The sequence below is a fragment of the Sapajus apella genome, unplaced genomic scaffold, assembly GCF_009761245.1.
Source record: "Sapajus apella isolate SASKATOON/1434 unplaced genomic scaffold, GSC_monkey_1.0 scaffold7, whole genome shotgun sequence".
Lineage (NCBI taxonomy): Eukaryota > Metazoa > Chordata > Mammalia > Primates > Cebidae > Sapajus > Sapajus apella.
Genome location: NW_022436947.1, coordinates 24,321,262 through 24,340,860, shown reverse-complemented (window position 1 = coordinate 24,340,860; position 19,599 = coordinate 24,321,262). Strand labels below are relative to the sequence as shown.

General features: G+C 39.5%; 1 protein-coding gene across 1 annotated transcript in view; it reads left to right on the top strand.

Annotated features, from left to right (window-relative positions):
• Positions 1-19,599, top strand: part of MET (MET proto-oncogene, receptor tyrosine kinase) — a 135,280-nt gene that overhangs the window by 55,022 nt on the left and 60,659 nt on the right. Inside the window, exons 5-6 of the mRNA XM_032276217.1 lie at positions 10,841-10,975; positions 11,703-11,876. Coding sequence (XP_032132108.1) covers positions 10,841-10,975; positions 11,703-11,876 — 309 coding nt within the window. The remainder of the gene's footprint in view (positions 1-10,840; positions 10,976-11,702; positions 11,877-19,599) is intronic.

Here is a 19,599-nt window from a genome sequence, read left to right as displayed (position 1 = left end):
CATCAGACAAAGACCTCTAGTAAAACAACTGAGAACGATAAGCTTTTCCTATAACTTGCCCATCTATACATCCTATATGTGTATTCTTCTACAAAACTTTTTTTTTAATTACCACTCTCTTTACAGCAGTCTGGATACTGATCATTGCCATAGTTTAAAACCTGTAAGTTATGTTTTTCTTGTACTAATGGGCATGCTGCAATTTTTTCAAAGTCAAAAACCACATAAATAAAAGCTTCCTAGCTTGAAACCAATCATACGGGTCCTATGATATCATTGTTCCAATAGTAGTCTACCTTCTATTGCTTCACAGTGATTTAATTCTATCCTTAACTTCTCAAACCTGAAGGAAGGATGCCCTGTCCTTCCCACAGAGACGTGCACTCTAATGTATTTGAAATATGGTCATATCTATTATGTGTACGATGTGCAGTATTGTTCTGTGTTTATACATGTTTTTAATTTACATTGACAGTATTCTATAGAATTGCGAAAAATACAGAGGACTAGAGAAGCTGGCATCTATTGATTTCCTAATGTTTTCATTATGTTGATTTGCCCCCTTTTATCTTTATTTTTCTGCTTTCTTTTTTTTTCTTTTTTTTTTTTCAAAATTGTTCATTACCTCGCCAGTCCAGTTTTGTATGAATAAGCTTTTTACGATCACTTTAGCTCCGATGCTTTTTTAACATCAAAAGTTCCCTGGCTTATTTCCACATTCTAAAGTTGTAATAAAATTCCGTATTTAAATAGGTTGCTTTATTAACAGAATAAATTCTGCTGTGTGACAGAGTCCACCACCCAAGGGATATGCCATGCATCAGTCTCATTATAGAAAGGCTGTGCAAATGTTTTATTCTTGTCTCCCAGCCTTTATATAAAAGACACTATATTTTGCCAATTAACTGTGCATCCAAAACAAAGGTAAAAATAAATGCTTATTTTGTGAAAAGTACGGTATCACTGTTTTTTTAAGTCGCTTTTAATTTATCAAATAAGTGTCAAGAACTACCTAACTTTGCTTTGCTAGGCAAATAAATGAAGCAAAGGAAACAGTGAACCAACGTTTAAGAAATTAAAATTTTGGTAGGAAAGATTAAAATATTTACCTGATAATAGTGCATCCTGACAAAGGGCTATTCGAAACCACAGAGGATCTATTTCTCTGACACTTGTATAAGAAAATTTCATTCCACTAAATTTTATTTAAAAACCTAAAGTATTTGAAGGAGCAAACACTCAGTATGACTGAAATCCAGATTATTTGCGGTAAATACTAGTGGGGGAGGAGTCAGGAGTGGAGCACAGATATGGCGGCCTCCCGCTTTAATCTGTCAGATCAGTGACTTCTTACAAAGTTCTGTAAAGGTTTTGACTGTGCCACAGTGCTAAATCTGTGGCTAGGCCTAAGTTTCTACAACTCATGTTTTAGTAAATACGATGAAGTTTCTGTTACAAAATAGAACGGACATGTTTTTCCCCAAAGACAGCTGCCGTACGCAAAAAGTAACAGAAAAATGATTTTACTTCCTTCCTACCCTGAAGCCTAAGGGCAAAGTTGCTTTGCAGATTTTTTTCTCCCAAGAGTTTGCAGCTGTTTCTGTCTTTCCTATTGTGCTTATGTTCAGCTCTGGCTGGGAACGCAAGCTACAGCCCCAGCTGTTGGGTGCAAAGTGAATCAGGTATTTCACAGTGGTTATTTGATTAGAAAGAATTATGTTGTTTGGCTAACAATATTTTGTGTATGGCAGAGAAGACATTTTTGACATGTTCCTGACATTTAATGATGTGTAACTTATCTCGTACAGGTGTGGCTCTGTCTGAAAATACTGATGCGTACATATATTTAAGTCTCAATGTCCGAACAGCCATGTCAATGTAGATATCGATTTAAAAACAATTTTTATTTGCATGATCACTCTCTTGGGATGCTTTGAAGTGAAACAGTAGGGTAAGCAATGTTTGAGATAGTGTAAGCGAACAATGACAATGTGTCTTCCTACAAACTGGGGAAGGAGATATAGAACAGAGCCAGATTGGGAACATTAATGCAGTGTGCGCAGCTACGTGGGAGAGGGAAGAAGGATTCTCATGAAGATCACAGGACTAATCACAGGGATTGTCCACGTCTCCCTTTTGAGTGCCTCGTCTAATCTACATCCAAAACAATGCTTCCTTGATTTTTTTTAACAGCACTTGTATAAGGCCTTTAATCTCTCAATGCAAAGCATTGCTATTAAAATATTTGTGCATGACTGTCAGGCCAGGGAGAGTGAGCGGATCAGGGATGCGGGAGGGGGTGGGGAGGCCCTTTCAAGATTTGTTTCAAGTTCAGCTCCACAAATATTAACTGGGCAACTACTGTGTGCACTACCCTGTGCCTGCTCCCACTGGCCACTGCCTGGGCACTGTCGCTGCTGCTACTGGGCTCCGTGGTTCCATCCTTGCTCTTCCCACATGCTCCTTTCCTCTCTCCCAGTTCCTTAGTGCTGTTACCGTCCGCTCATCACTCCTGTTCTCTTCTGCCTCTTAACTGGACTAGTTGGAGCTTAAGTAAGAAACCCAAGGAGGTAGAGATCACCTAAAAACATGCCCATGTTCAAGATCATTACTTATGACCACTATTTAAATAATTGTGTTAGTAATCAATTAACTTAAGAATAATTACAGCCAGGTGTGGTAGCTCATGCCTGTAATCCCAGCACTTTGGGAGGCCAAGGTAGGTCAATCATTTGAGGTTAGGAGTTCAAAGCCAGCCTGGCCAACATGGTAAAACCCCCTCTCTACTAAAAATACAAAAATTAGCCGGGTGTGGTGGTGGGCACCTATAACCCAGCTACTGGGGAGGCTGAGGCAGGAGAATTGCTTGAGCTCGGAAGGTAGTGAGCCTAGATGGCGCCACTACATTCCAGCCTGGGAGACAGAGTGAGACTCCGTCTCCAAAAAAAAAAAAAAAAGGAATAATTACTCACTTCCAGTAAGAAGAATCAATTTATTTATTGACCTCCTGTCTTCAAATTCTTTCAGTTCACATGCCCCTGTTGTGGCATGTCAGTGCTTTCTGTGAGGAGCCCGTGGTATGCATCATGTTTGGAATTACTGCCATTTTAGAGTATGTAGACACAGATCCTCAATTAATCAATATTTTAAATATCTGACAGAGACACAGCTGAAGGAAGCTTAAACTTGAACGATTCTCCTTAGGGATTTTTCATTTAACCATCTCTTTTATAAAATGATCAAATAAAAATATTATCTGCCTTTTTTAAGATAACTTAGTTTTAACATCATTAACTTAGTTTTAACCCTAAAGAATGTTAGCTTTGCCTTTTTTTTTTTTTTTTTTTGAGGCAGATTCTCACTCTGTTGCCCAGGCTGGAGTGCAGTGGTGCAATCTTGACTCACTACTACCTCCGCTTTCGGGGTTCAAGTGATTCTTGTGCCTCAGCCTCCCAGGTAGCTGGGATTACGGGCACACCCCATTATGCCCAGCTAATTTTTGTACTTTTAATAGAGATGGGTGTTTGCCATGTTGGCCAGGCTTGTCTTGATATCCTGGCCTCAAGCAATCTGCCCACCTCATCCTCCCAAAATTCAGGGATTACAGGTATGAGTCACCATGCCCAGAAGCTTTGGTATATTTCTTTAGAGGAAAATACACTCAAGAGTTCTGAAATTTCTTTTGTGTAAGAAATAATCTTTTATAAAAAAATAATTTCAGTTATGTCCATAACTAAAAATCAAGTCCAGTTTATGTTTAGTCTCCCAAAATGAGTTAACACATGCTCTTGAAAGACATATCTTATACATTGCTACATGCATAGAAATTAAAAATATCATAAGTATTTGAAATCATAGGACAATACTAAGCTTTTGTTTTGGCTTTTAGTAGCAAGGAATAACTGAGATTTCTTGCATGGGTGCTTTTGGAAAGAGCAGAGAGACATTTTAAGTGATGAAATATACATGTATCAGTAGTTTCTTTAACTTCTATTACTTTATATATAAATATACCTGTTTAATTTCAGAAACAAGTATATTCTGTGTATAAATTAGTTAATTGTACAATCAACATATTTGAAATACTGATTTGAAAGAATTAGTTATTTTAAAATTTTAATAAATTCCTAGCTTATTTGGGTTTTAGCTGTTCAAAATATTTTTTTACAAATGTCTCAATCATCTGGTATTGACTCATTTTGACTCACTTTTGACTCATCTCAGAAAGATGAAGCACACATATTAGTATTGTAACAGAGAGGAAAATTGTTTTGCCTTTTGGATGTACCTGGCCTTTAAAATGTCAAGTTGGTATAGAAGAACTTGTACCCACTTACCAAAAAGAACAAAGGAAAGAACAGAGTAAACTTCATTTAATTCACTATTTGCTATCTGGCACTTTGTCTTACCACTTTTGGAGCTATTAGTACCAATCAGGAATTTCTACTTCTTTTTATTTTTTCCTTTTTCAAAAAACTAGATGTTTACTATAATTGAAACAGATTACTCTTCATATTTTGATTTCTTTCTAAATAAACACCAATTTTTATCACATACTGAAGAAAATAGTAAACCTGAAACAGGAAAGCAGAAAGAGGCATCAGAAATACCTTGAAAATGCAGATTAAACTCTTGCAGGTTAATCTAGATTCTGAAACAGTTAAAAACCCCAAAACCCCATGCCTTCATTGAGGCTTAAATAAGCTTCTTATTTCAGTATTTTTGTATATTAAGGTAGCAAGGAATAGCTGATATATTAAGATATGCCTTGAGGATCAGAGTCTGTATTCTGCATTGGGAACTGCAGCGTAAACAAATGTACTCCCTGAATTTGTAGGTCATATCCTGCTATAACCCGATCCATTTATGAATAGTGTCATCACCTTCTTCCACATTTTTTCTTTGAGCCTCAATTTTCAATAATTGGCCAGTCATGGTGGCTCACACCTGTAATACCAGCACTTTGGGAGGCAGAGGCCAGAGGATTGCTTGAGACCAGTAGTTCCAGACCAGCCTGTGCAGCATAGTGAGACCCCATCTCTACAAGACATAAAAAACTTAGGCAAGTGTGATGGTCCATGCCTGTAGTCCTAGCCATCTGGGAAGCTGAGGCAGGAGGATCACCTGAGCCCAAGAGTTCGAGGTTGTAGTAAGCTATGATCACATCACTACACTCCAGCCTGAATGAGAGAGCAAGACCCTGTCTTTTAAAATAAAAGAAAATCCAATAATTTGCATCATCTCTCATTAAGAATGAAGCTTTCCTTATTCCTCAACAGAAATCCTCTATTGTTCTTAACTTTTAAATTAGAAATCAATCTAGATGATATCAAAAGCTCCCATTCAGTTTCATTGGTCTTAAAATAGAAATGCATGTTTTCTGTTCATAAAAAAGGAAACTTCAGTCTTCAAAAGATTGTATGTAGGCTTCAGGGTTACATTTTAATCTGTATTTCTGTAAGACCGAATCATTCACAACAAGGTTTACTGTGGGGGGGAGGTACAGTTTATAGAGATGGGGTTTCCCTATGTTGCTCAGGCTGATCTTGAACTCTTGGGCTCAAGTGATTCTTCTGCCTCACCCTCCCAAAGTGCTGGGATTACAGGTATAGTCACCATGCCTGGCCCTATTGCTATTTGATCCCAGGATAACTATGCAAAGAAGGACTGTATTGCATGTTTTCTAACATGCCTTCCATCCAGTTCAGATGCATTGAAGGCCACCAAGAGTGTCATCTGTGGAACCCATACCTGGAGAGTTGGTGGTCAGTGTCTTGATGAAAGTAGTACAATGCCAACAAGCATTCCAGCGGTTACTCAGATCTCTCCAAGAATATTAAAGGATATGAAATGTTCTTAGTTCACAGCAACTCTTCTTAAACCCTATGTCTTGTTCAACCCTTAACTTCCAGGGGCCTCTCCTCTCCTTCAAGAGGTCCACTCACACACGCTGTTCCAGCCCCACCATGCGCTGCCTCCAACACTTCTGCTCTGCACCCTCCCATAGGATATGCCACCGACCCTTCACCACCTCTGCCAAGCCCAGGCGCCTGGGGAGTGCCTTCCCTCCTGCTCTGACTGCTTTTCCTAAGAAGAGGCCACTTTTGTTTCTTCCACCCCTTCCCTGCCTCCAGCCCCTCCAGGACCCTGTTTCACAGAAGTCCAGTCGGACCATGAGGAAATGTTCTTCAGAACACTGACTGGCTATCAAGCAGGGAATGCCCACGTATTATCTTGAGCCAGAGGAATGGGAGGAAGGCTGTGAATCCTCTTAATTAAATTTAAGAAAACATTTGGCAGGGAACTGTAAACCAAAACCACAGTGAAGTACCACTTCACACCCGATAGAATGGCTAGAATCAAGAAAATTTAAAAAATAACAAGTATAAGTGAGGATGTCAAGAAATTGGAACCTTCATACACTGCTGGTGGGGATGTAGAATGGTACAGCCACTGTAGAAAATGGCTTGGTACTGCCTTAAAGGATCAACTAGAGTTGCCATAAGACCCAGCAATTCTACTTCTAGGTACCCAAGAGAAGTGAAAATATGTGTTCACACAGAAAGTTCACAGCAGCATTATTCACAATAGCCAAAAAGTGGAAAACCTAAACATCCATCTAGTGATTAATAGATAAATAAAAGGTGGCATATCCATATAATGAAATATTATTTGGTGATAAAAAGGAGCACGAAGAACCTTGAAAACATTAAATTAAGGCCAGGCACAGTGGCTCACACCGGTATTTCCCAGCACTTTGGAAGACTGAAGTAGGCAGATCACTTGAGGTCAGGAGTTCAAGACCAGTCTGGCCAACATGGGGATACCCCGTCCCTACTAAAAATATAAAAATTAGTTTGGCACGGTGGCCCACGTCTGTAATTATAGCTACTCAAGAGGCTGAGACAAGAGAATCGCTTGAACACAGGAGGCAGAGATTGCAGTGAACTGAGATCTTGCCACTGAACTCCAGCCTGGGTGACAGAGTGAAACTCAGTCTCAAAGAAATTTAAAAAATAATAAAAAATTTATAAAGAAAAAGAAAACATTGTGTTAAGTGAAATATACCAGACACAAAAAGACCACATATCATAGGATTCCATTTGTATGGAATATGCAGAATGGGAAAATCTATAGAGATAGAAAGTAGATTCGTAGTAGTCAGGGGCTAAGAAGATACGCAGAGACTGGGAATGATGGCTAAGGGATGTGGGGCTTCTTTTTGGGATAATGAAAGCATTCTATAACCCTGTCTCAAAAAATAAAAAATTTTAAAAACTGTTCAGTTTTCCACTTTGAAAACAATGGGGGAAGTATACAGAAATCACAAACATTTTATGTTAAATTGTATTCATCATTCTCAAAGTGTAATTATATTAATAAAACAGTTTAATTAAAGATAAAACTGTGTACGTGAGGTGAGGAGATATGGCCTTTACCTTAGGTGAAGAGACATTTGTGGATATCTCACACAAAATTACTTTGTTCAGATTTACAAATTTGGGGGCCTAACCACAACAGTGTCATTTGTACATGTATTTCTTCCCCATGTCCTACCTGGGAGAGGCTATGTGAGATCAAAACCACACCATCCAGTAAATTCACATTCTGCCCTGCCCCAAATGTGTTAGCCCTGTGTTTTCAAGACCATTAACGAAAAAAGATTTTGTGACCTAAATACTAAAGATTAGTTGTTGAACAGTAGAAACTCAAAAGGTAATTGCTGGTCTTCTATTTTATGATAATTCTTCGAAGATTGTTAGGTTATTTATCATAAGAATTACATTTCTATGCCAAATTTAGTTCTGTCCCTAGAAATGTCTCCATGACAACCAAAAGGAACTCCCAATTTCCAGCACACATTGCTTCAGGGGTATTTTGAGAGTTAAAGTGGTTAATCAATTATTTAGAATTCTGGAATAAGAGAAAGTAAGGAATTAAGGATAGAAAAACATTTATAGCAGTAGGTATCTCTGCAGAGAACGAGTTAATGATCAATTAAAAAGGCATTTGTATCTGCGGTACAATCCCAGCGCAAAATTCCAAATGGAATTCTCACTTCCAAGTCACCTCACTTTTCTATGTGCATTCCTTTTTTCTCATCTTCATCCCATTTTCTACAGCAAGCAACACTCCTGCTAACTCATGATCAAAAGTAGAGCTTGGTGAAGTGTACTAGTAGCATTTTCTCTATGCTATCAAAAACTATTTAGATGCAGAGACTTTCTCCTTAGGCACACTTAACTTGTGCAGCTAAAATTACTGAAACATGGAGTAATTGGCAACACAAAATATTGTGAAATTTGTTTTAGTACTTTTACTCACAAGTGGCTCTTGGGAGCTCAGGGTTGAAGCTTTTTTATTGGTATTTACTCTGGCGCTCCAAGAGTCTAGCAATTGAGTGTTTATGAAGGGGTCAAGTACATGGATTCTAGCCTCAGATAAAGCTCTGTGGAAATCTGACTCTTGTGCTTTCTACATGAATTTCTCTGTCGAGTTTTTCTTTAAGGAAAATAATAGTACCTATCTTATAGGATTATTGTGAGGAATAAATGAAATATCCATTTAAAGGACTTAGCACAATGTGTGGCTCAGTTACCTGTTATGAAAGTACCATATATTTGGTGCTCTTCAGACAAAGCTCTTTAACAGGGGTTGCACAGATCAATCAATCCAAGTCCAGAGATGCAAATAGCTTCCGAAAAGAAAGAGAAAGGTTAATTCTTTCTGGGAAAGGACTATCTGTATGGGCTTCAGATATTTCAGAAAGTCAAAGATGATGACCTAGTAATTAAGAAGAGATTGCTTATTATAGATTCAGGAAATGGTATTAAAGAAGGTAGGAGAAAACAAAAGGGCTCTAGGAAGTGATTGTTATGTAGCCGGTCTAAGGAGAATGGAGGAAACCAGGGAGACAGACACAAAATGCAGATGTCCATTGGAAGATTCATACTGATGAATAATCTTCAGTGAGGTGCAAAGCACAGAATGAGATGGAAAACAAAGTCAGGGTGTTAAGATAGGCTGGTGTTCTGTGTTGTTTTTGACTTGTGTGTGACAAAAGGAATTTTTTTGCTTTTGTTTTTGTTTTTATTTTTTTTACCTTTGCAGTTTGAAGTGATTTGCAACATCCTAAGAAATATGGGGGAGTATTGGGCAGGAGTATAGGAAAAATGAGAAGCAGTGAGCATCAGAAGGGAGTTAAGATTGCAAAATTGGGTAACCAAAATCTGGATAATTTGAGATAGAGGCTTTGGAAGTCTGACATCTGATATTCTGCTGGTAACCAGTACCCAAAGAAAGGTGGGATTGGTAATTGAATTTCCATGCACTTTGCCTGCAGAGGTCACCAATACCTATTGGGCCCCAAATTTAGGAAATAACAATAGTTTCCAACCGTCCCTATCCTGACCAAGTGACCCTTGATCCATCACTGAACTTCTGTGCAAATATAACCACCCTTTTTAATGGAGATGTTTTGAAAGCATTGAGTGTTTAGGGTAGAACAAACATTAGAGCACAAATGTCATGATGTTTGACTTTAACGACTGTACCTGAGTTTGGTTAGTTTCTCTACTAACAATCCACTCTCTAAGAGCAAATTAGGTACTTTGAGAATCTTCTCAAATTGCTTCAGGCTACTTGGCTCCTTTATTGTGCTGAAGAAAAAATTTGTAATTGTTCTCCAGGACATTTATGCGTTGTATGTGTTTGTTAGAATACGAAGCAGGTAATTACTCCTGTAATTTTCATTCCCATTATGCCAACGAGAAAGCTGAAGTAGAGGTAGTGGCTATGTAACTATTCGGAATCTCACAGATGTCCATGTTTTCCTATTATTTTTTTACCCACCGCGAGTAAATGCACGTTCAATGCAATGAAAGTTTATTAGAGATGTTGGGCAATTTCACAAAGTAGATTTCAAGCCTAGAGCTATGCTGAGCCTCCTGCACCTTCATGTATATGGAACCTAGTGATCTACTTAAGTGAAAGTTTCTCTGAGAGCTCCACCACCATCCTAAAATCTAAGTGTTCATCTAAGATAATCATCAGGATTTTATCCCAATTGTTGTCAATCACACTCTCTGAACTTTATTAATATTTACTGGGTTCTAATGGAAATTAGATAGCTGGGAAATGTCCCAAATTTTAAAAACCTGAAGGCAAAAATGACATCGATCATCAACCCTCATTTCCCAGACATTGTTAAAACCATCAGGCCTTATTTTAAAGCCAGACCAAGAAGTAGAATTTTATAATCCAAGTAATAACATATCATGGGACAGTGGTTTATAAAAAAATACAACACATGATTTCAAAGTAGCTGGGGGCCTGTTTTGACCTGAAAAGATCTATAAATATGGCTTAAGAGTAGCACAGCTGAAACTAGCTCCAGTTTTCCAGACTCCGCGTCCACTGCTCTTAACCATAACATCAAGGGAAACTGCCTGGAGGGGAGGATTAAGAGGATAGATTTAAAAATAATCCACAATCATTGTAGCATGTGTGGTGTCTTCTTTCTGGAAAGAGTTTTGGTTCCTCCATTTCCCAATACAATTGTGGGGATTTCTCTGTATGTGCTACCAATAGAAAGATCTCCTTCCCTTGAAACCATTAAAATATCATAGGCAAAGTCTGTCTTCAGGGTTCAGATAATTTGGCTTCAAGGTAAGAGATTAGAAGATGACATATTAATTTACAGTGAGAGGAACTGTTGGGTCTTCAGTTCAAACACCCACAAGCCCTGCTAATCTGTTATTACTATTATCATCCACATTTTCCACTTATATTTAAACTGAGCTTGTTGGAATAAGGGTGTTATAACTTTTCTCCTTGTTAGATTGTGGTTTCTCGATCAGTACCATCAACCCCTCATGTGAATTTTCTCCTGGACTCCCATCCGGTGTCTCCAGAAGTGATCGTGGAGCATCCGTTAAACCAGAATGGCTACACACTGGTTGTCACTGGGAAGAAGGTAAGCTGTTCCCACAGGGAGTTTCCATAGATACGGTTTTTCAAATAGATATTTACAACCAGTGTCATTTTAGCCCTTTATAACATCTCTCTTCGTCTCAAATTTACCCCTCCTCCATTAGGTTCTTTAGTGAGTATTCCAGAGATCTTCTGAAATTGAGTTAATTTGTTATTCAAGGAAGACTAGACCTAAGGGAGGCCTTTTTTGAAACTTCTCCTTTTGTCCTATATTTCTCAACAAGAAAAACAAACACACAGAATGAGAATTACAGTCCTAATGGCAGAGCTCTAGTGCAGGCGGATAAATCCTGGAAATGTACATTGGAATCCGACTCCAGCCAATAATCCCTTTTCTCTGAGAAAACGTGCATCTTGATGCCAGAATGATATGTAACCTTACTTAGAATTTCCAGAGATTCAAGTGTGTTTTCCCACTACTTAAATTATACTTTCTTGTTATTTTAAAATCATCTCAGACAGGGCACAATGATGACAATGCTATGCTCACTGGACAATAATGTTACTTTTTCACATAACTGCTAACAATAAAGGAAGGAATCAGATTTTTGAAATTTTAATCACTGTTATTACATGATTTGCACACATAGGTTCTAAGTCTAGTAAATTCCATCAAATGATATTTACATGTACCTTTGTGTACTTACTTTATAATTAACGAACAAACTAGATACCCCTCTGGAAGCTCTTTCCACCCCTTCTCTTCACAGATCACCAAGATCCCGTTGAATGGCTTGGGCTGCAGACATTTCCAGTCCTGCAGTCAGTGCCTCTCTGCTCCTTCCTTTGTGCAGTGTGGCTGGTGCCACGATAAATGTGTGCGATCAGAGGAATGCTCCAGCGGGACATGGACTCAGGAGACCTGTCTGCCTACAATCTACAAGGTAGGAACCTCTATTGGCTGGCTTACATGGCTTCGTTTTGTTTTTCTTTTCTTTCTTTCTTTCTTTCTTTTTTTTTTTTTTTTTTTTGACACAAATCCCACTAATGAAAACAAATTAAAAAATCAATTAACTCATTTAGCTGTGAGTCATCAGCCAAAGCACAATCTCCCTCCTGGCTTTATCCCTCAGGGGGCACTTAGGCATCCCCCCAGGTTCTGCACCTGAAGTGCTTGCTTCACATTCTCTAGGTTCTCTCCCTGGGCAGCCACTTACCCTTAGTGCCATGTGCATAAAAGAATAGTGGCAAAGGAGCAACAGTGCTCACCATTTTCTCATACTGGGGCCTGTTCACTCCTGAGTCACCCACTCTCTGATTCCTCACCACTTCCTGTATCTGCTAAGTGCCCAGACATGAGCATGCATCACAGAAACAGATCTGCTCATAGCATATCGCGGAACCCTAAGCTGAATCCTGCAAACTGGTGATCCCTGCCATGCTGGGGCACATGGGACAGTTTTCTTCCTGTCCAATGCATAGATGGTGCTTTTGTCTGTTCACAGATGAGACTGGAGATTGTTTCCCAGGGTGATGTGGGAGGCAAATGGAGGGTCAACACCCATGGGTGACTGTGAGTCCTCCCTCAGCGTTCCCAGAAAAAAAGTAAAGGCTCAACTAATGACTATACTAACACCTATATTTCTGTAAGCCATGTCATTCCTTGATTCATTTCAAAAATATTTACTGGGTGCATACCATTTAGCAGGCTCTCCTCTAGACTCTGGGGAGATATAGTCTAGAATAAGAAAGCACAGCTTTTGCTGATAGAGAACTCAGTTTCTGGCAATATGCATCAGTTCTAACATCACAGCCATGCGACCTCTGTTCCCTTATTTGCTTAAGCATATATTTGGCATTATGAAAATCTCCATGAAATTTTAAAAACTTTTTGGTTTAAAACATCTTGCTTAAAAACACTTCCCTGGTGAGAACCCAGTATGTATTTTCTCTGCCTGCATGTAAAAAATTTGGACTTTAGTAAATCGTTCTTATGAAAGATTCAAGTTAAAGGTCTTGGTTACCTGGTTCATGCCCAAGTAAACAAAATGTGCAAGTCAGAACAAGAACCACCCCCAAGTGTATGGCTGTTTTCATTTAGTTATGGTTTGGAACAAGATTTGTAGAGAGTGACTGGGTTTTAAACCAAGTTATTTTCTGTTAGGTGTGACAGTTATTAAGACTTAGCTTGATCAACCAGAGAATAAACTAAAGACAGTAAGAAAACAAATTTAAATCTATACTATAATATAGATTTAACTGAATGCTTTTTTGTTGTTCAGTATACTTTTGAAACCATGTGCAATTTTATATTTTTATAAACACACAACCTTGGAAATTCGAGACACTAGGAATCTGAACTCTCCTATTGCATGAAAGAGATATGGAGAATATGTGTGTGTGCCCATGCGATTAAATCACAACAATTTCATTTCAAAAATAGCCAAGCTATTGTTTTAAGTAAAGAAAGTGCTTTGATAACCTGTACAAATGAAACATTTAATTTTTACTTAAATGCTTCCTTTTACTAAGCATAAAAGCTATATGAAAATGCTTTAAAATAAAGAAAATATTTCAGAATTTTCTGGAACCAGAGAATCTCTTGCAATATTTCAATTTCCCTCCTCTCTCATCCTTCCTAACTCTAGCACTCTGTAGTTGATGATTCTCAAAGGTTGCATGCTACCATACACAAGTCGGCGAGGCTTAAGCTGCAGTTAGGGGGAAGGTAGGGCAGCTGACTCCATAAATCCCTCTAGGTTCATAGTTGTTAGGAAGATTTCATGCTGCACTAGACCGTGACAGTTAGCATTCTTACTGCAAAAAATAAGACAGATTAGAGTGGCTGGCAAGATGGCCTAGTAGGAACAGCTCCGGTCTGCAGCTCCCAGGGAGATCAACACAGAAGGCTGGTGATTTCTGCATTTCCAACTGAGGTTCCTGGTTCATCTCATTGGAACTGGTTAGACAGTGGGTGCAGCCCACGGAGGACAAGCTGAAGCAGGGTGGGGTATCGCCTCACCCAGGAAGCTCAACGGGTCGAGAACTCCCTCTCCTACCCAACGGAAGCCTCAAGGGAGTGTGCACTGAGGAACAGCACATTCTGGCCCAGATACTATGCTTTTCCTAAAGTCTTCACAACCCACAAACCAGGAGATTCCCTCTGTTGCCCACACCACCAGGGTCCTGGGTTTCAAGCACAAAACTGAGTGGCTGTTTGGACAGACACCGAGCTAACTGCAGGAGTTTTTTTCATACCCCAGTGACACCTGGAATGCCAGAGAGAGAACCGTTCACTCCCCTGGAAAGAGGGCTGAAGCCAGGGAGCCAAGTGGTCTAGCTCAGTGAATCCCACTCACATAGAGCCCAGCAAGCTAAGAAATTCTGGCTTGAAATTCTCACTGCCAGCACAGCAGTCTGAAGTCGACCTGGGATGCTGGAGCTTGGTCGGGGGAGGGGCGTCCACCATTACTGAGACTACAGTAGGCAATTTTCCCCTCACAGTGTAAACAAAGCCGCTGGAAAGTTCAAACTGGGCAGAGCTCACCATAGCTCAGCAAAGCCATTGCAGCCAGACTGCCTCTCTAGATTCCTCCTCTCTGGGTAGGGCACCTCTGAAAGAAAGGCAGCAGCCCCAGTAAGGGGCTTATAGATAAGACTCCCATCTCCCTGGGACAGAGCACCTAGGGAAGAGGTGGCTGTGGGCGCAGTTTCAGCAGACTTAAATGTTTCTGCCTGCTGTCTCTGAAGAGAGCAGTGGATCTCCCAGCACAGCATTCAAGCTCTGCTAAAAGACAGGTTGCCTCCTCAATTGGGTCCCTGGCCCCTGTGCCTCCTGACTGGGAGACACCTCCCAGCAGGGGTTGACAGACAGCTCAGACAGGAAAGCTTCAGCTGACATCTGTGATGAAGGCTTCAGAGGAAGGAACAGGCAGCAATCTTTGCTATTCTGCAGCCTCCACTGGTGATACCAAGGCAAACAGGGTCTGGAATGGACCTCCAGCAAACTCAACAAACTCCAGCACACCTGCAGCAGAGGGGCCTGTTAGAAGGAAAACTAACAAACAGAAAGGAATAGCATCAACATCAACAAAAAGGACATCCACACAAAAACCCCATCCGAAGGTCACCAACATCAAAAACCAAAGGCAGATAAATCCATGAAGATGAGGAAAAACCAGCAAAAATGGCTGAAAACTCCAAAAACCAGAATGCCTCTTCTCCTCCAAAGGATCACAACTCCTCACCAACAAAGGAACAAAACTGGGTGGAGAATGAGTTTTACGAATTGACAGAAGTAGGTTTCAGAAGATGGGTAATAACAAACTCCTACAAGCTAAAGGAACATGTTCTAACCCAATGCAAAGAAAGCTAAGAACCTTGAAAAAAAAGTTAGAGAAACTGCTAACTAGAATAACCAGTTTAGAGAAGAACATAAATGACCTGATGGAGCTGAAAAACAGCACAAGAACTTCGTGAAGCATACACAAGTATTAATAGCCAAATTGATCAAGAGGAGAAAGGATATCAGAGATTGAAGATCAACTTAATAAAATAAAGCATGAAGACAAGATTAGAGAAAAAAGAATGAAAAGGAATGAACAAAGCTTCAAAAAAAAAAATATGGGACTATGTGAACAGACCAAACCTATGTTTGATTGGTGTACCTGAAAGTGATGGGGAGAATGGAACCAAGTTGGAGAACACTCCTCAGGACATTACCCAGGAGAGCTTCCCCAACCTGGCAAGACAGGCCAACATTCAAATTCAGGAAATACAGAGAACACCACCAAGATACTCCTCGAAAAGAGCAACCCCAAGACACAACATCATCATATTTACCAAGGTGGAAATGAAGGAAAAAATGTTATGGGTAGCCAGAAAGAAAGGTCAGATTACCCACAAAGGGAAGCCCACCAGAATAACAGCAGATCTCTCTGCAGAAACACTACAAGCCAGAAGAAAGGGGGGCCAATATTCAACATTCTTAAAGAAAAGAATTTTCAACCCAGAATTTCATATCCAGCCAAACTACGCTTTATAAGTGAAGGAGAATTAAAATCCTTTACAGGCAAGCAAATGCTGAGGAATTTGTCACCACCAGGCCTGCCTTACAAGAGGTCCTGAAGGAAGCACTAAATATGAAAAGTAAAAACTGATACCAGCCACTGCAAAAACTACCAAATTTTAAAGGCCATCAGTACTATAAAGAAACTAATGGACAAAATAACCAGCTACTATCATAATGACAGGATCAAATTCACAGATAACAATATTAACCATAAGTAAATGAGCTAAATGCCCCAGTTAAAAGACACAGACTGGCAAATTAAAAAGAGTTAAGACCCATCTGTGTGCTATATTCAGGAGACCCATCCACATGCAGCAACACTCATAGGTTCAAAATAAAGGACTGGAGGATTATTTACCAAGCTAATGGGAAGAAAAAAAAAAAAAAAAAAGCAGGGGTTGCAAAGCTAATCTCTGATAAAACAGACTTTAAACCAATCATGACCAAAAAAGACAAAGAAGGGCATTATATAATGGTAAAGGGATCAATGCAACAAGGACAGCTATATGCACCCAATACAGGAGCACCCAAATTCATAAAGCAAGTTCTTAGAGACCTACAAAGAGACTTAGATTCTGACACAATAATAGTGGAAGACTTAACACCCCACTATCAGTATTAGACAGATCAACAAGACAGAAAATTAACAGAGATATCCAGGACTTGAACTCAGCTCTGGACCGGGCAGATCTAATAGACATCTACAGAACTCTCCACCCCAAATCAACAGAATATACGTTCTGCTCAGCACCACATCACTCTTATTCTAAAACTGACCACATAATTGGAAGTAAAACACTCCTCGGCAAATGCAAAAGAATGGAAATAGAGAGCCAAATCATGAGTAATTTCCCATTCATAATTGCTACAAAGAGAATAAAATACCTATACAAAGAGAATAAAATACCTAGGAATGTAACTTACAAGGGATGTGAAGGACCTCTTCAAGGAGAACTACAAACCTCTGCTCAAGGAAATAAGAGGACACAAACAAATGGAAAAACATTCCATGCCCATGGATAGAAAGAATCAATATCATGAAAATGGCCATATTGCCCAAAGTTATTTATAGATTCAATGCTATCTCCTTCAAGTTACCATTGACTTTCTTAACAGAATTAGAAAAAACTACTTTAAGTTTTATATGGAACTAAAAAAGAGCTCATATAGCCAAGACAATCCTCAGCAAAAAGCACAAAGCTGGAGGCCTCATGCTACCTGACTTCAAACTATACTATAAATCTACAGTAACCAAAACATCATGGTACTGGTACCAAAACAGATATATAAACCAATGGAACAGAACAGAGGCCCCAGAAATAATGCCACAAATCTACAACCATCTGATCTTTGACAAGCCTGACAAAAACAAGCAACGGGGAAAGGATTCTCTATTTAATAAATGGTGTTGGGAAAACTGGCTAGCCATATGCAGAAAACTGAAACTGGACCCCTTCCTTGCACCTTATACAAAAATTAACCCAAGATGGATTAAATACTTAAATGTGAAACCTAAATACTCAAAAATAAAAACCCTAGAAGAAAACCTAGGCAATGCCATTCAGGACATAAGCGTGGGCAAAGATTTCACGACTAAAACACCAAAAGCAATGGCAACAAAAGCCAAAATTGACAAATGGGATCTAATTAAATTTAAGAGCTTCTGCACAGCAAAAGAAACTGTCATCAGAGTAAACAGACAACCTACAGAATGGGAGAAAATTTTTGCAATCTATCCATCTGACAAAGGGCTAATATCCAGAATCTATAAATAACTTTAACAAATTTACAAGAAAAAAAAACCTCATCAAAAAGTGGGCAAAGGATATGAGCAGACTCTTCTAAAAAGAAGACACTTATGCAGCCAACAAACATATGAAAAAAAGCTCATCATCACTAGTCATTAGAGAAATGCAAATCAAAAACCACATTGAGATACCATTATGGCAGTTAGAATGGTGATCATTAAAAAGTCAGGAAATAACAGATGCTGGAGAAGATGTGGAGAAATAAGAACGCTTTTACACTGTTGGTGGGAGTGTAAATTAGTTCAACCATTGTAGAAGACAATGTGGCTATTCCTCAAGGATCTAGAACCAGAAATACCATTTGACCCAGCAATCCCATTACTGGGTATATACCTAAAGGATTATAAATCATTCTACTATAAACACACATGCACACATATGTTTATTGCAGCACTATTCACAATAGCAAAGACTTGGAACCAACCCAAATAGACTGGATCAAGAAAATGTGGCACATATATACCATGGAATACTATGCAGCCTTAAAAAAGGATGCATTCATGTCCTTTACAGGGACATGAATGAAGCTAGAAACCATCATTCTCAACAAACTGACACAGGAACAGAAAACCAAACACTACATGTTCTCACTCATAAGTGGGAGTTGAACAATGAGAACACATGTACACAGGGAAGGAAACACCACACACTGGGGCCTTCTGGAGGGTGGGAGCTAAGGGAGGGATAACATTAGGATAAATACCTAGGAGAGAGATCCAAGATGGCTGATCACTAGCAGCTTGGGATTGTAGCTCCCAGTGAAAGCGCAGAGAACGAGATGACGCCACACTTTCAGATGAATTTTTGTTACTCACAGACCAGGAGATTCCCAGCAGAGGAGCCCCATGGGTCGCCAGCGTGACTCTTGTGGCCTGCGCAGTGCTTCTTGGTGCAGAGTAAATGGGATTGGGTCCCCTTTTGGTCGACGTTCGGAGCTCAGGGAAGGCAGAGCCGTCTATTCAGCTGATTGAAGGACGGACTCAAGAAGGAAGCCAGACCGGAGATTCCCGGGCAGAAAAGCACCATCAATCTTAACGCCTCTGTCTTAGCCCGAACAGTGGGTTGCTCAGATTCCGGCTCTGGAAATCAACAAGTTGGACGTCCACTCAGAAACCTAATTAGAAAGTCGGTAATTACAAAGACGACAGATGGATAAATTCATAACGAAGGGAAGAAACCAGCCTAAAAAGGCCGAGAATACCCAAAATCAGAACGCCTCTCCCTCTGCAGGGGATCACAGTTCTTCATCAGCAACAGAAAAGGCCTGATGGAAAACGAGTGTGTTCCATTAAGAGAAGTAGGCTTCAGTAGGTAGATGATAAGAAACTTCTGTGAGTTAAAAGAACTTGTTCTAACCCAATGCAAAGACACTAAGAACTTTGAAAAAAGGTTTGATGAAATGCTAACGAGAATAGACAATTTAGAGAGGAATATAAGTGAATTAATGGAGCTGAAAAACACAACACGAGAACTTCGCTAAGTATGCACAAGTTTTAACAGCTGAACTGATCAAGCAGAAGAAAGGATATCAGAGGTCGAAGACCAACTTAATGAAATAAAACGAGAAGACAAGATTAGAGAAAAAAGGATAAAAAGGAATGAGCAAAGTCTCCAAGAAATATGGGACTATGTGAAAAGACCTAATCTACATTTGATAGGTGTACCTGAATGTGACGAAGAGAATGAATACAAGCTGGAAAATACGCTTCAGGATATTATTCAGGAAATCTTTCCTAACCTAGCAAGGCAGGACAATATTCAACTCCAGGTAATACAGAGAACACCACA